Raw genomic sequence first — 18,193 nt, forward strand, 5'->3', positions numbered from 1 at the left:
GAATGTGAGAAAAGGGTTACTGCAGGGCAGATGGCCAGCTTCCATTGAAATATAATAGTGTGTAAAACTATGTTTGTTACAAGCTGCTCTCCTGTGTCTTGATAGCCAATCAAATTTTATAAAGCCTATCCATCTTAGTCAAATAACTGTAAAAAAAATATGAACGGATTATGTGCCTAATTTTCTCCTTGCTCACTGATCAATCTAGAAAAAAGCCCGTTATTAGCAAGTCAAAAATTGTGTTACAGGCTTTTTGATAGTCCATTTGGAATGTCGTCTTCTGGCTGGCTCTCTTGGATATTAAAATAGCTATATTGCTTAGGGAATAGTCTATTGATTCCCACTTTGTGATTGTTGAACTGTATTTATTTAAGCATTAATTTCAGAAGTGTGTTTCCTCTGTGATTAAAAATGCTAATAAGTAGAAGTTTCCCCTATGTTTCTTTACATTTTCTTCTATTTCACCATTCAAAATATCATTGGATTTTACATAAAACATGGTTTTCCATAAGTATATATTAAGACAACCTTATTTTTTTAAAGATTTCCCTCTTCCTATGGCCTCTAAACTGCACAGTTGCATTTAGTTTAAATAGCAAAATAATCAATTTCTAATTCTCAATTGCTAAACCCCTTTTCTATGTCTCCAGAGATATATGTTGTATGGGCTAAAAACCTTCTTCCCTACGTGATAAGTTGTATGTAATTCTCATATTTTTTTATTTTTGTTAATGCCATTTTTAGATTGAGAACACCACATACAAACCAAGAAAAAAACCAATCAGCAATCAGCATAATTCTTTATCTTTCCCCTTCTGCATTGTTTTGTGACACTTCTGGTAAAAATGACATTGCTTTTGTGAGCACGTTACAATGAAAACAAAATGCTTCTTCGGGAAGATAAAATTCCAGTAATGGCCAGTTTTATATACATACTTTTAATTTGTTCCCAAGGGAAAATTCCAATAATCACAAAGAATACAAGCTTTATATCTCTTTACTCAGTTGGATATCCCATGAAGGGCCGGCTTAGGACATTTTGCCACTTGAAGCAAAACAGAAAATGGGGCTGCCCCTACCTCATCCTCCACCACCATCCCCTCTGCCTCCCCTGCTGCTGAGGCAGCGAGCAGTCTGCTCCTGGGGACAGATCTGTCTCCAGCCTACGCCATGAGGCAACTGCCTCTCCGAGGCTAATTGGTGGGGTGGCCCTGATTCCATGTATATCTTTCCATGTGTTTTTATAACAACTGAGTGAGCATTATTGGGTGGGTGGGGGGTAACTTTAGGATAGGTTTTGAAAGCTGTATCAGAATCAGTGCTCAGTGGAACTATGTTGGAGAAAATATACTCTTGGTCCAAGGTGGCTAGGGGGCTATTTTACTTCCCAAAATAGGGCCCCTGTTCCCCCCAAAACGAATGCTTGAAATAAAGTACCACAAAATAAGTCTTGTGACTACCAAAAATACTCCATGTGTGTGTAGTTTCGCAACTCAGCAAAACTCCTGCAAAACATTTATCAACCTTGATAAACAAAAATAAAATACTCTGAGCACGTGCAGTTCTACATTTTAAATTCACTTTTTTCATCCTTGTTTTACTCATTTCCTGCCTTGACCCAGTCACCAACTCTCAGCCTACTCTTCTCCACCTGATTGTTGTTGAGACAGAAGGAGGTCTAAAATGGATGTGAAAGGGAACTCACATCAAATGTTTGTTTCTTTAACCAGAGTAATATGTCTTTGTACTAGAAAGCAAAATATTTTTCTCTGGGACCTCACCCCTTCAGATTAGTATAACTCCAAGGCTTCAATCTGGCTTAAATAATGTGTGTAAGCCCCACTTGTGTTCAGTTGAGCTTATTCCCAGGTTGGATTGATTCCTAAGAGGAGTTAGTTTAGGCCTGTAGCCACTGGAGCTGGGCCTCCGTTTAATTTTTTTTTAGTTTTACAGGTTTATCTTTACAGGCAAAACGTTTAGGAAAAACATACATTCTGTGTTTTCCCTAATTGCACAGTAAAAAATAAATAAAACCTGCTTCCATTTTCCAAATGGCAAAACCATTGCGAATAGCTAACAGGATTTAAAAATGTAATAGAATAAATTTAATTCTGTTAAATAATAATTTAATTGTGTTAAAAGTATGATTTGATTTTAAACCCCTCCTTTATAAATTGACTTTGAACATAGTAAGCTGCTTATAAGTTATGTTTTATTTGCAGCAGTACTGACCCCTTCACTATGAACCTTTTGACCCTAACCTCACAAAAAAGCCAAGGCTGAAATCTTGTACCCACCTCGCTTGGAGTAAGCACCATTGAATACAAAGAGATTTGCTTCTCAATAGACGTGTATGCCATTTTATTGTAAGTTTACTATACACTGAATTCTTCGTGAGAGCCTGGACGTAAGCGCCTGCATAGCGTCTTTGCAAAGTTTTCACATTATGAAGTTACAAAATGTAACTGTGGAGATCCCAAGGCCTTGAAAATGAGGCAGAAACAGGAAAGAAAAGTACAGGAAAGGGGAGGGAAAAACAGCAGGTCTTAGGATCCCATGGATTCCAATAAAACAACTCCCATGTTAATCACAGCCCTGACTTCACTGATTTACTAAAAAGTCTGAAAGGCAGAAGCAGTAGGGCTGGCTTATCTCTCAGATAATTTCTGAGAATTGTTTTTGCACAATTTGCTTCATAATGCTCTTTTCTAGGAGGGCTATAAAACAGAGTTGCAAGCATGAGCATGCAGGCATTTCACCATTATAATCCAGCAATGCCTTAACCATTTTAAAGATTGTTCTTGTAAGGATGACTATTGCTAAGCAGTGGAATAGCTGAGTCCTGTAGGATGATAAAAAGATAGATAATGCTTATATTTAAGAGACTGTTCTCATATTTATATGCTCTTTCTGATATGGCATTGCAGTACAGTGGTACCTCTGGATGAGAACGGAATCCGTTCCAGAGCCCTGTTCGCATCCTGAAGCGAATGTAACACGTGCCTGCGCAGGTCGCGTTTTGCTGCTTCTGCGCATGCGCGCGACGTCATTTTGAGTGTCTGCACATGTGCGAGTGGCGAAACCCAGAAGTAACACGTTCCGTTACTTCCAGGTCACCGCTGAGTGCAACCCAAAAATGCTCAACCTGAAGCGTATTCATCCCGAGGTATCCCGAGGTATGACTGTAGTGGAAGAGAGATGGCTTGAGCCTGTCTCCTGCTATATGTAGAACTGCCTTGAGATCTATGGGTATAGGGCATAATAATAATAATAATAATAATAATAATAATAATAATAATATAGATAGCCTATGGTGTGGATTGGTCTTCTCGTTTGAATTCTCAACTGCACTGGGACCTGGCTCAGTACTGAGTTTAGTCCTATGTTCTACTAATAGAACTGCCTACTAACAGAGACTAAGTAACTATGGGATATACAAGTTCTGGGCTTATTTTTACAAGGCCTCAAACCTGGAGAGACTGCAGTTACATGGCTCACCACATGGGGTAGTGGTCACATCTTGATAGCTTTGTGTCCCAAACCAGTTTTCCTGAACCATCTACTGTGGTTGCCACATGGATTACCCCCCCCCTCGGGTGGAATGCAGTCTGGCCTTTGGTAGATACAATGCTCTCACATCTATTTCTGATTCTTAAATATGCAATAGTTGTTTTATTTTGTTTTTATGTTAGGGTTTCACAAATGCACCAAAAACTATCCAGTTTTGATGAGCTCCTATATTCAAGGTAAAAATAAATTTCCAGTCCCAAAAAAAGCATGTGAAATCTTGGCCACTGGGGATCCAGGACAGTTCAGATATTAACAGAACAACATTATATAGTTTTTGAACTGTCTAGGCCAGTCCTGGGTGGTTTTGCAAACTTGTGGTTCTGCAAAGATGACCAGAGAGCCTGTCAGCTCCAACTACAAATGTGCATCATCTGTAGTTCTGCTTTAGCTGTCCTAAGCATACATAGTTTCTGTGACCTGCTACATCATAAAAACAAGTCAAATGGCTTTGCATTTATAGTAGATAGCTTATGGGAAGTGGTGCAACTAGTTAACTTTAGACTCTCAACAGTGTTATTGGGACCCCTTTAGATGCTCATGTTGACACTTGGTCTGTTTGCCATCATTGTCTCCTCATCTGTTGCTCTCTAGCCAGGCATTTGGAGCCTCACCTTCAGCCACAAAATTCAGCCCTCTCTGCACCACTGTTAATAGGTAGTGGTAATTTCAAGTTGCTTTCCTTTTTATTGGGTTAAAAGCATACAGGATGTACCTAGCAGTGGCTATTTTGCCATTATTAATAAATTATTTCCATTTAATAGTTATTTAAACAAACAACATAATGAAAAGAAGCCCAAATATATCCGTCTCCAAGTTGGTTAACATTATCTATTTAAAGAAGCAGTTCATGCCATGTTTTATTAACCTTATGAATGATTGTATTCATTTTGTTATACTATATATATTTGTAATCTACCTAGAACACATGGAAAAGAGGAAATAAACTTTAAAATTAATGAAATGGTGTTTTCCTTAACTACTCTTTGCTTCTCCCTCTTTAGTGTTTGGTAATATTTGTACAATTCATAGCAATCGAGTGGGTAGAGACAATACAGTATGGGGAAGGCCTGTAGCTCAGAAGAAGAGCATGTCCTTTGTATGCAGGTGTTCCCAGGGTCAAACCCTGGTATATCCATATAAGGCTGGAAATGACCCCTGCCTGAAATCCCAGAGAGCTACTGCCTTTCAGTGTAGACAAAACTGAGCTAGATGGACCAATGGTCTGATTTGGTATAAGGCACTTTCTACATTCCTTCCTAAGGAATGTAGCCAGTGTGGTGTAGTGGTTAAGAGCGGTGGACTCGTAATCTGGGGAACCGGGTTCGATTCCCCGCTCTTCCACACGCAGCTGCTGGGTGACCTTGGGCTAGTCACACTTCTCACTCACCTCACAGAGTGTTTGTTGTGGGGGAGGAAGGGAAAGGAGAATGTTAGCTGCTTTGAGACTCCTTAGGGTAGTGATAAAGCGGGATATCAAATCCAAACTCTTCTTCTTCTAAGTTCATATGTCTTACAAAAATAAAGTACTTTTTGGCTGTGATTTGCAAGGACATCAGACTAGAAAATGAGACTAGGAACTGGACATACAATGTATACACTGCATAAATAAAGCAATAATTGATGACCCAATGTTTGAAAGGTTATTTGAATGGGACAGTTGTAATAGCTTTGTCATGTCACTTGTAAAGAATGCAAAATTAAGTTAATTTGTACATTAGAAACTGTGGGATTTTAACATTTGAACAAGTTAATAAACCATCGCAAACTCTTCTTTAAAAATAGCACTGACTGAGGTGGTGTTGTTGATGTTTAAAAAGAAACCTGGTTGACAAGTTGAAATGGTCAATGTCTGATATGTTTGTGTCTGGCACAAGATGCAAAATGCTGGCCATAGCTAGGTTTTTGGGTCTTTTGACGTAAAACAAAAATACCTCTGATGGGGATGGTCTACATGCACTTTCCCAATCTGGTACTGCTTTACTTTAGCATAAATAACCAACTTAACTGCACACTCCTGAGCACATGCTAAAGAAAAGCCCAGCATTTAGTCAAGTGGCCTAAGAAAATCAAGGCTGCAATCCTGAGTATAACTTAACATGAAATGGGTGCAACTGAACTTGGGAGGACTAATTTCAAAGAAATCATGACTAAGGTTTTTCCGAATAAAGTTTAGCACTCACACACAAAATGGATTAAACTTTAAATTGCTTATATGGTATAAATGCATCAGTATGAAGGGCAGACATATCCATATATTATCTCTTTTGAGGAAAACAGAAAATGATAAATTCTGATTTATTTAGTATATATAACATATTATGATGCAGGAGGTTTTGTCACTTTGGTGATACCTGTGTTGCTGTATTAGCTTAAATTATTTTAATTACTGTGGGTGATATCTAGCTAAGTAATACTTAGTGTAGACCCATTGATTTTAACTGTGGATATGTACATCCCTCAAATTCTGGGAAGCATCAATAAGTTGTGTGATATCTTGCGTTGCTTGTATTTCTAGACACAATGTACTTTGTTTTCAACAGCATCACTGCAAAGCTTGAGAGAGCTTTGGAAAAAGTGGCCCCACTCCTTCGGGAAATCTTTGTGGATTTTGCCCCTTTCCTGTCTCGTACTCTGCTGGGCAGTCACGGACAAGAGCTTCTAATAGAAGGTAATACTTTATCATTATTGTTCATTCTTTTAAAGAAGTAGAGCTTGCAATTATGACATCTCGACCAATTTTTCAGTTCCAACATAATTCATATATGCTATCTGGTGTCAATGCATTGGCCATCTTCACATGTAACACTGAGCCAAACTGTGGCTTAGTGCAAACTTGTTGGCTCCCAAAGAGGAGATTGCAGCTGCTTTGTTCTACCCTGTCCTTGGAAGCTAGGCAAAGGTTCAGCTTTGTGTGTTGTTCCAACTAGAATCGTGGTTAAACTCTCCTCTCACTAACCACTACCTGTAGCCACCATTCCTTTGCACCCAAACGGTCCATGACAGTCAATCACCACCAGTTCAGAGCCTATGCTTGTATATGTGAAATTTTGATTCCTCCCCCATCCATCACTTTACACATTTTACCACCCATTCTCTCATTTTTCACAGGGACTGAAAAAAAAATAGCCAGTTACACTTGAGAATTCATTGACACCAGGCAGTTAATGAAGTAACTGAGTATCTGCTTATCTTTGCTAATTATCTCAGTTAACTTTTATATAGAGATATATTGAAATAGGCCTTCTCGAGCACCTGCCGCAGTAGCTGATAATGTAAAAGAAATCCATAAATTAAATTTTATTATAAATTTCACAGCAGGGATATATTTTTTCAATTGCATACAGTACTAGTTCTGTCATAAGCAGAAACAACGTGGATTCTGCTTACTGTGTGTATTCTCTATAGCTCAATGGAATTTGATGCATATGCTCAGCAGGGCTTTTCATTGTGTTACTTGATGCTGACATAAGAGATGTGTGCTGAAATGGCATACCTGAATGTGGCTTTCCAGCCTCTGTACTCTCTAGAATACTGAATGCTTCCTATACAAAAAATCTTGTTTAGTTAAATATACCTGAAGAGGTGCTGTATTACATAAGTATGCCTGCAGTCAGGTTCAGGGAATGATTGAATGTGAATGATGAAAGGTTAAAGAGATGCTCACAATAGACATTAACATGCTTGCCTTCCAGTAGAGGCAGTGCTCAGGGTCTTGACAATTTCCATGCTATTTGGCAGAAGATATTGTTTGACAAGAGAGATTGGGGCGGGAGGAAGAAGCGCTACACAGGAGGAACTAAGCAGCAGCTGTTACCACAGGATTTGGGGGGTCATTTTGGTCGCAGCACAATCTGCTTCAAGCATTGTCCCATGTCCAGTTAGAGACAGAAAAATCTTTACCTGCAATGCATAGTAGCAGATCTTAACAATCCATTGTAGTGCAGTTGCATCTGATACTTGAATAAACAGACATATCTAAAATCTGAAAGATAATGTGTCTTTTTATTTATGTCTTATAATTTGTATCTGTGTATTTTAAATCAGCAGGTTACTTTGAAATTCAATATCTTGTTTGTAAGGTAGTGTCCATCATAGCAAGAAATTGTGGTCTCAAACTAATACAGGGTTACAAACACTTCAGGTTACAAATGCTTCAGGTTACAGACTCCGCTAACCTGGAAGTAGTACCTTGGATTAAGAACTTTACTTCAGGATGAGAACAGAAATCGTGTGGTGGTGGTGCGGCAGCAGTGTGAGACCCCATTTGTTAAAGTGGTACGTCAAGTTAAGAACGGTTTCAGGTTAAGAACAGACCTCTGGAACGAATTCAGTTCTTAACCAGAGGTACCACTGTACCAGGAAATGTATAAGGTCAGACATTCTTGGGGGGGGGCGGTGTGGAATCACCAGAATAACCCCCTTACTGATGATTAATTGGAACACATTCTGTTCTCTCTTCAGTAGGGTGGCTGGTACCCATTGGGGCAGGTAGGGCAGAAGGCATAGAGCCCAACAGTATGTGGAGCTGGGTTCAGTAACAGGCAGAGCCACTTATTCTAGTTTAGTCCCTATCTTCTTCTATGCTTTCAAGTTCTACAGAAGCAACATTGAGACTAAGGAGGAGGAAGATGCCAGCGAATACCATATATTAAGACTAGTTGTAAGTAAGGAGGCAGGCAAGTGGGATTGGCTGAGGGGTGGACTTGGTCTGCAATTGTAAACTCCAATTGAACCCAAACTGCATTGAACTCAAATGGGTCTTACATGAATGGCGTATATTCATTCATCCCTAATTTTTAGCTTCATTGATTCATCTAACAGGACACAGCTAAGGAACTTGTATTGGAGTAGATTATATCTGTGTGACAGAGAAAACCAAAATACAGTTATTATGCCTTGATGTTCAAAGAAAGCTCTAAGCTCTTGAAATGCCTTTTAAAAGAAATCCTGACCTAAATACTTCTAAATGTTCTGCCTTTTGGATAGTTGCAGTCTGTGCCCAGCTGTCTCTGAAGTACATGTCATGTTATCCTTCTTATTATGAGGTATCAATTATTCAATGCGATCTGAACAGGGTTAGATGTAGGTCATGAAGGAGACATTGCTGAGACAAACTCTGGGTATTTCATGGGGTGAAATTATCCTAGATAAAGATTCATTATGAAACTATATGTGTATATCACCCAAGCTTGAATGTATGCAGAGGAGGGTAACCAAGATGATGAAAGGTCTGGAAAGCAAGTCTTATGAGGAATGGTTGAGGGGTTTAGCATGGAAAAGAGGAGACAGAGAGGAGCTATGATAGCCATCTTCAAATATCTAAGGAACTGTCACATGGAAGATAGAGCAAGCTTGTTTTCTCCAGCTCCTGAGGGTAGGACCTGAGCCAATGACTTCAAGTTACAAGAAAGGAGATTCTGACTAAATATCAGGAAGAACTTTCTGACTATAAGAGCTGTTCAACAGTGGAATGGACTCTCTTGGAAGATCTCAAGGTTTGGATAGCTACATATCGAAGTAGGCGATCTTTCAAATAAACCTGACTCCAAGCCATTATGATTTAAAAGGTCACATCCCATAAACAAACGGCTGATATATTTCTAAAACCAGATTACCTCAAGGAAAAATATAACGCTTGTATCTCCTCAGGGTTCTTGACTAACATGGAGGGGAGGCAGGAGAGTGGAGCATAAGAGGCAATGATGTAAACTAGCTGGGATTGGAGCAGCTGGCCCTGAAAGTGCCAAGGAGGTCAAGCAGTGACCTGAATTTCTAGGTGACTCAGTATAGTGGGCTGTACTACATGGTATATTGAGAACAAGCAAATAAGATTGTTACCTGAGACAAATAGACTGTGGCTGGGGCTAGGGAAAGGAAACAGTATTTTAAAGAAAAACGGTAGTATGTTAAGCACTTAGAGGTAAGAGAATGATCAGGCAATATGAGATTCAGGAGCTAATAAGGGCAAGGTTCCTTAAATCTATTCCACATTTGGACTTGAATGCCAAGCACAACATGGGTGGGTACAGGGGTGCCAACTTGAATAAAATATTGGGGAGGCCCAGGTAAGTCCCGCCCAAAAACTGACTACCAGTCATGGTATACACATACCATTTGAATGGCAGTGTCCATCAACTGGGGGGAGGGCTAGCCCTCTCACATACTTTATTGAGGGGGCAAGGGACCTCAGCCCCTAGGAGTTGACTCCTGTGGTTGGATACCTGTGGAGTTTCTTGTGCTGCAAATAGCTGTTGATAAGGTTACCTTTGGGACACTCCCAACTGGAAAGGACACATGTATCTTGCCAGGGTAATTAATGACCAGATAGACGTGTATGCTCATGTTGGCAGTTGGCAAATAGATCAGGTATAGTTAGGCATTACCATATATCTGTTAGCATTTCACGCCTCCAATGCTGCAGAAGAGATGGTGTAAATCACATGCCTGAGTGTGGGAACGGAAGACAGTTATCTCTTCTGCTTTATCAGCTATTGTACTGTACTTTTGCTTTTACTTCTGTCTGTTCTTCTCTCGGAACTGGAAAGGATGCCATGAATCCTTTGTTTGTACATAGTGTGTAAATCAATACGTAGATTAGCTCTACGATGTCTCATGCTTCTTGCTGTATTATGCTAAAAGATTAGTGTGCATATATCATTAGATATATGTCGCTGAAGCTCACTGGAGAAGAAGGGAAATGCCTTTTCTAGAACTAAGCATACCGGTGGACACTCAGAGTTCGGGGGCTGCAGGGGCAACCCAGGGCGTTTTTCAACAATATCCAGCACTCTGGGCTCCTCTGAGTCAATAGTGAATTTATCTCACGTTAGGGAGGGTAGCCAATCTGTGTCAAGGTTTGCTTCCTTCGTGCTTTTGCAAAGGCCAGAGCCGGTAGGGCAAAACTTCTGGAGTCAAGGGGCTGAGCACTTTGGTAACAGAAAGCTCTTCAGATGCCACATTGCATAAAAAAGCAGCATTGGAGAGGAGCACCCCCCCCCCCAGTTCAGAGTTAATACAGGTCATTCTGCCATTAGCAGGCAATTTGAAGCGTATGTAACCTGAAGCGTCTGCAACCCGAGGTACCACTGTACTGTTAGTTTGTATCTCATTTTTGAGGATACAGATCCTTCCCAAGTGATCTATAATGAACATTTAAATTACCTATTTTTAAATAAAAAATTATATTAAAATATTTATTAGTAATCAAGGCAAGGTCCTTCCCACTGGGCAGTTGATGGTGGGGAGAGTTTGGGCTTTTCTCTTCCTTGCTTTGGCAGAAACATGGGCAGAAGTGAGAAGAGTTCAGACTGGAATAGGAAGCACCATACACACGAAAGCTTCTACCCAGAACAAACGTAGTTGGTCTCTAAGGTGCTACTGGACAATTTTTTAATTTATTTCATCTGCGTCAGACCAACACGGCTACCTACCTGAATCTGGGCCTTGCAGTATGGTAGACCATGCTAATTGTGGGTGCTTTGACTGTAATGCCTTCTGCTTAGCTCTTTTTGTCAGATGTCTAATAGTTGATGTGGTTTGCAGGTGATAAGTGTCCCATTAATCTTTTTGATCCTCCAGCTCTTGAGCATGAGAAAAGCTGATCAATTACAGCAATTGTCTCTTTAAATGAGATTTTTACATCTACTTCTTATTTTATTAATTAACTGTCTGCTTGTAAATCTGATAGAGTAGAATGCTAGCAGCTTCCTACAGCTTGTCCTGTCTTGCTGTACAATAAGATGGGGTTGTTAGCAAAATGGGCACAAAAGCACATTTATCCATTACCTACAATAAATATAAGTATTATTTTGTAGAAACAGTTTTATCTCCAGTGGCTCTTCATCCACGCCTTTTTAAATCAATTTGCTTCTTCACCATACCTATTGAACCTAGAGCTACAAGCAATGATTTTTTACTAAAGGAACATAATTCATTTTCAAAAAAATGCACGTTTGTCATCCTATCATTGTTAGTTTAGCTTTTAAGCTCATTCATATAGGGCTTGTATGAAGCAAACTGAACATTACTTTCCACCTAGCCTTTTCCTATAAGGAGACTTATAGCACTTGTATTTGAAAGGTTTTTGTAAGCTCTACTTTATTAGATATTCACACACACACACACACACACACACACACACACACAGATACTATTGTACACTATTTTGAAAATTTAAAAATATTAAGCATTTTATAAATACATTTAAATAAAAAAGATGAATTTAGAGCTTTTGCGAAGCTGCCTTGCCACATGTTTAGACACGAGCTTTAGGGACTTGTAACATTCTCATCAGAAAAGAAGCAATCAGTGCAAGCACCCCACAGTTCTTCTTCTGGCATAATTGCCCCATCCTACTCAACCAGCCTTCAAGCCCTAGAATTACATCTTTGCACAGTTAGGAGAAACCCCATAGGGAACCTAAACCAAAAACATTGGGATTAGTCAAGGACTGGAAAGGCCTCCAAAATCCTTGGCTAATTTTGACAGCTACAGCTGTTAAAAGTGCTTGTGGGTAGGAGCTTGCCCCCCAGCAAGGACCATCTTTCCCCAAGAGTCCTCTAGCAGGGTGGATGCTTTCCCCCATCACCAGCAGTTTTCATCTGTGCAGACTATTTATGTCAAATGCTTTGTGTGGCTGTCATAAGATAGCCAGGACTCTGGGAGGCTTTCAAGCGATCCCTGACTTTCAAATAAGAGGGAAGGTCAAATTTGTATTGACTCATAAATGAACCGAGCCATTTCCTGATTTTCTTTTTCGGGGCATGGCTCAGCTTATTTCCAAGCCAATCTGATGCAGGCTAGTTACATTAAGAAATAGATCTTCATTCTCTCTGACTACTTGAAATATATTGTGCAGCCTTCTGTTTACTATAAATACGGATTTTTTTTATTTATTTATGGATGGAGAATGTAGAATGTAATGATGGGAAGATATCCTAACCAGTGTATGTTAATTTCTGTCATCTATTAAAAGGGCTTGACATGTTACAATTAACAAACTCATATTTTTGTTGTTAACATAATGAAATTTTGGAGATACTGCACATGCATGGCTAAGAACTTGAAATGTTTAAGATGTCTAATCCAGGAAATTCTATGGCACTGTACGTTTTTCCTACAAAGCCGGACTCATTAGCTATAATGCTGATATTTGGAGCCTCCGCTTACAAAAACAGTCTAAAAATTGTACATTTTAAAAACACATTAACAGTCAAAAGTTGGACTGCATAATTTATCTCTTAATAGAGGCCAACACTTCAGCACAAAGTCAGCCATGCATTGGGGTGAAATAGTAAGTGCTAGCAAAAATGGGTGGAGCAACTGATAGTATAGTATGCTACATTTTAGTCACACCAAAGCAGAGGTTTCTGCATCCCACACTCCTACCTCTGCATCCAGGCAAGTGAGAGGCACTATCACAGTTCGAGAATAGATCAGCTGGGCAAAAGCATTCAAGGAGGACTGTGAAGGGCATGGCATAGGCATGGCCTGGATATCCTCTTTCAACTTATGGGTCAGAAGAGCCCCATGCCTGTTATATACCAATCCACATACATCAATCCCATGTGAGTTAGAAAGCTGAAACTTGCTATACATGTGTCAAGATACTCTGATTACTCAGTAAGAATTCAAATGAGATATTTATCTCTACTGCAAGGGGGCATGGGCCCAATATCTTGCAACCAAAGAAGCTGCCATTTGGGAGCTTTGTAGATAGACCAAGACGACTGATCGTTAGAAATAACTTGAAGTGTGACACTATAAGCAAAATGAGAGTGGGATGAGAATGTTGGTCTGTGGGAGTTCAGTTGCTTCCTTGTGCACTCTGGGTCAGCATGGGGTGGGAGGCTCCTGCAGCACTCAGGAATATTCATTCTCTCTCTTTCTCATGCCACATAAGACTATTTCTAGTGTGTTTTTATCTAGACAACAAAAATGTAATTAAAATGTATTGCACTGCAAAACAGGGTACATACTCATAACAATAAACTGTTTTTAATCCTCTGGATATGTGGGAGATAATAATAGAGATCTGTAATCCTATGCATACTTCCTTGGGAGTAAGCACATTTGAAATTAATAGCACTTACTTCTGAGTAAGCATTAATATGATTGGGTCACAAATGAATACTGATTTAGATTGTTGCTAAGAATTATTTACTAGATTGCTCCATATTGAAGGGGGTGGGGAAACAAGTTTTACTATTTATATTTATAGACTGAACCTATGTTTTCACCTTTGTTACAGGCCTTGTTTGCATGAAGTCTAGCACCTCAGTGGTCGAGCTTGTTATGCTTCTTTGTTCACAGGTAAGTTTATTCATGGCTTTAGCAATATAATACTTGTTCTGTTGACAGCTCCATCATACCAAAATGCAGTGTAATGTTTATCATCGTAACATTTTTGAAGAGGAAGACCCTTATTTTTCTTACATCAGTACCCATACAAGCATTCACACTCCCGCTGAAGTACACAGATATAAAACCTATGACTTTAAAAATACATTCTAATATTTCATTATAAAGCTTAATTAAAATTGCATTAGTAACTGGATAAATGGATTGGCCAGTAACTCCAATCTTAAATACTAATGGATGGTTCAGCATTAAAAAAAATCTTGCAAATGGACAGCTTATTTTGCTTGTTCTAGTATATTTCTCTATGGAAGTATTGCTTGTGCAGTCTACTTTGCAAGCCATTTAGAGTTTGGTGCTATATTTGAAATGCCATTGATAAAATAATATGAGATACAGTATGCTACTGAATCCTGGATGCAGGGAAATATAACCAGGTATCTTGTAACTGGACTAGAATCTAGGAAACACGGGAACCACAGGGTGGGGTGGGGGTTAGCACACTTCAAGGCATATTTCTGAGGCCGGGGAAAGGAGGAAATCCAAAAAAGACATCGGGATGTGAGATTTTGTTTTTAGTTTTAATTGGACAATAAATACGGATTTTAACATTAAAGTACTAGAAGATAAACTGTCCTTTTATCTCCTACTAATTCAATAAGTATACTCATTTCTCCTCCATATATTACTTCAATCTCTCTCTTTCTATGATCAGTTTTAAACAGTACCTGTATTCCAAAGTACAAAATTCACGTATAAAGTTATTTTTGTGAATATAATGAATTGACATTAATTGTATACTTCCTTCTGATTTTCTAGATAGTCTTAGCTCTGTCTCCTTTTCCATCAGTTCTGTGCCTATGAGTGATTCAAATGTTTTAGCAATATTCAGAGTTGAAAGTTAATGCCAATTATGCCTAGTTTTAGGTATTTTACCCTCTTACCTGCTCTTTGCTTGTTGATTGGTAGCACTTTCCTTTGGATTCTATGAGGAAACAACTGAGCCTTTTGTTGTTGTTGTTGTTGTGAGCAGAGTGGATTTGTGGTAAAGAAAAGACATCAGTAGCAGGGCTTCTCACCAGTGGTTGAGCTTCAAAACGTCTCCTGCAGAGAACTTGGAAAATTTGTTACCTAAAGTTTAAGTCCTTAATTCATGGGAAATAGCAAAATATTCTTTTAGTCCCCCGAGTTCTCTAACAAGCAGTTCATAGGCAGATTCTTGAGCGAGAGAATAACTCCCAGTACCTTCTTACGTGCTCTTTGTTTTAACTGCATTTCACAAGGATAAAGTGGAATGCAGCATTAGGGTCTAGTGTGTTTTAATGGCCTCATCATCTAATCATAGGTTTAACATTACTCATTTGCTGGCTCCAGGAATTCCTGCCATTAAGGACTCTAGAGATGTAACTTGCCTCAAATATTGATTGAGGGGAAGAGTGAGAAATTTAAGCTCCTTTGTTATTTTTGTCTTTTAAGCATTGTAGTGGAGCTATGCAACAAACAAAGCTACACTGTGTTTTTAATTTTATGGTTTGAAAGGCAATGTTAGGTGGATGGGTACCTAACTCCCTTTTCACTTCTCCCAGTCCTCAGCCCCAAGTATCAAAGCATATATTTTATTCAAAATTTCACAAAAATAGGAATGAAATACAGGTACACAGAATTTAAGAAAACTGTTTTGATTGTGGAGTTGGTAGTTGGTACCCTATACTCCATAATTTTCTGAAGAGCAGGGCTGACCTTAGTATTAGGTAAAGTGAGGCAGCTGCCTCAGCAAGAGATGCTGGTGCAGGAGCCACCTTGATGTTGCTTTGAAGTTCCCTGGCCATTATCCTCTACTGGAGGACTTAACATCGCCCCCCTAAACATGCTTCAGATGTGGAGGAGAACACTGCTCCATTAGCAGTGTTAAATTAAGGTTCATCTGTCAGTCTAATCAGTTTCTGTATGTGAAATACGACGAGGCACCATCTTTTCCTGCACCTCAGGGAGCAAAATGTCTTAGAAGATCCTTCACCATCCCAACGTCCTTTGGGAGGGAAACATGTGTAAGGTAGGGTGCTATATTTTATGGCTAGTGGAAGATCATACTAATCACTTTCAACAGTGCCGTGGTTTTTTTATTTTATTTATTTGGCATCATTAATGATCATGGAAATCAACAGATTATAAGAGGTTCCTGCTCCAAGGAGCTTGCAATCTGAAAAATAGCCTTCCTGATACTTGTTTTTATTACCACTGTTATTTTATTTGAATTTCACCCTATCCTGAACCAAAGTTCCACAACAAAGTCAAAATCCAAGTATTATACAGCTGTGCAACAGTGATAAAATACTATAATGATGAAAGTAAAATAAAATAAAAACTCAACAGAGAGAGTTCACAATAACAGCCTAAAGTTCCCATCCCTCAAAACCAATAGCTTTACCAGCTTCTAAAAAAGTGATGGCCCATAGAGCAGCTATTTTTTATTATGATTATGATTAAGCATAACTCATGATTCAGGTTCTTCGGGTTGTGATTAGGGTGTTCTGGAAACAGCAACCTAGTCCATACTGTCCGAAGAACAACTGGAATTTGGAAGGTGGGTTGGTACTGAATTCCAGCTATTGGAGGAGCAACTGCCCATATGAAAGAAAGGGTTGGGACACTTCCATATTAGAGTCTAATTTACTAATCTACTACAACATAGATGCTTAATCAACTTCTATGCATTCCAACAACATCTGGAGGGCCACTCATCATTGTTCTAAGTAAACAGTTCTAAAAAATCTGGGGACCTTCCTATATGCACTTGCCTGGCAACAAATCCCACTGAGCTCAGTGTGGTTTCTTTCAGAGTAGACCGGTGCTGGATTGCACTGCTAATTAATTAAAATATTGTGATAATCAGTCAGGCTGCAAACTTAGTTGAGACGTGGAGAGAAAACTAGTTGCAAAGTGCATTACTTTATTGTTAACATTTGTATTTCACCTTTCCTCCAAGGACATCATAGTTCTTCCTTCCTCCTTTTTTCCTCACAAGAACCCTGTAAGGATGGTTAGGCTGAGTGGGGATTCAAAGCTTGGTCTCACAGCTCATTGTCCAACATTTTAGTCATACAAAATGATGAATCAAATGAAGATGGGTATTTTCTTGGAAACTTAGCTGATATTTCTCTAAAATGGAAATACTGTTTACTACCTTCCCTACTGCATTAAAACCTTCATTTCCAATTGATATTTGTAGTCTCCCTGTGTTAAGTTCCCCATTTTGTGATACAGGTACCATTAGACAGTGCTTGAGAGCAAGAGTAGTTTTGATTTTATGTTCTAAATTAATTACATTTTGCAGTCTGATGTAAGAGTTTGAAGTATCTATCTTCAAAAAGATAGATGACCGAGAAGGCTTTTGAAAATATTTTGTTTGCATAAACTAGGGTAACAGTAGACTCTGAAAAAGGAAAGGGAAATGCAAAGTTTGTTTTCCTTTCATTTGCTACAGCAAATTAGGTGCTTTTATGCTCTTTATGTTGGAAATTCCATGTTAACGACTACAGATTAGCAAGGATGTCAGAATTTTTTTCTTATCTGAGCTCCTGAATAAACTTAACATTGCCAGCGGCTCATGTCCAAGGTATGGTCTAAATTTACATGAAATATCACATTACAAACGTCTGAAGGTACATGTCATGGATAATTCAGTTCATATGGGCAGGTTTTTAGACTCCGAAGGATATGCAATCAAGTCTGTTTCCCCAGAGGAATTTAGTCTTTGTGAAAAATTCGCTTTAAGGTTTATGGAAACTCCTAAAGGGATACTGCGTTATTTGGCACTGAGAAATGGCTGTTGTTTCTTTACATTTTGGTTGCTATTGTCCCTTTTTAATAACTTCCCTTCATTTATGTTAACACACCGCATTTCACACATATGAACGTGAGGTTAAAATTAGATTGATTTTGGTTATTGCAGCTACAGTGGTCCTCTGGAAAATTCGTAATATGTAATGACATGTTCAATGCATTTGAATTAAGTTAATTTTCAGGGGTGGGTGGGATTAAGATGTTGTTTTTGACAAGATCTGCCCTTTATTAGCTGGTCTTTGTTCCCTATAGCCTAGTTTTATTTATCACATCTGTGATACTGTTTTGTGGCAGATTTCTCAAATAAACCATGAAGTTTTTCTTAAATTTCTTTTCTTCTCTTTTTAAGTATAGCTCCTTCTTTGATACAGAGCAGATTTGGTTTTCAGTAATGGTTCCTTTTCTCTTTAAGAACGACAATAGC

The 18,193-nt window shown here is 38.9% G+C and overlaps 1 protein-coding gene across 3 annotated transcripts in view; it reads left to right on the forward strand.

Moving 5' to 3' along the window:
• Positions 1-18,193, forward strand: part of NBEA (neurobeachin) — a 357,769-nt gene that overhangs the window by 116,573 nt on the left and 223,003 nt on the right. For 2 of the 3 annotated variants that reach the window (XM_079973311.1, XM_079973312.1), the window contains exons 33-34: positions 6,111-6,238; positions 13,820-13,881. In XM_079973311.1, coding sequence (XP_079829437.1) covers positions 6,111-6,238; positions 13,820-13,881 — 190 coding nt within the window. Of the gene's footprint in view, positions 1-3,692; positions 3,747-6,110; positions 6,239-13,819; positions 13,882-18,193 lie in introns of all 3 variants that reach the window. The other variant, XM_079973310.1, reaches the window with a different exon arrangement.

This window comes from Podarcis cretensis (genome assembly GCF_951804945.1).
Source record: "Podarcis cretensis genome assembly, chromosome: 4".
Classification (NCBI taxonomy): Eukaryota; Metazoa; Chordata; class Lepidosauria; order Squamata; family Lacertidae; genus Podarcis; species Podarcis cretensis.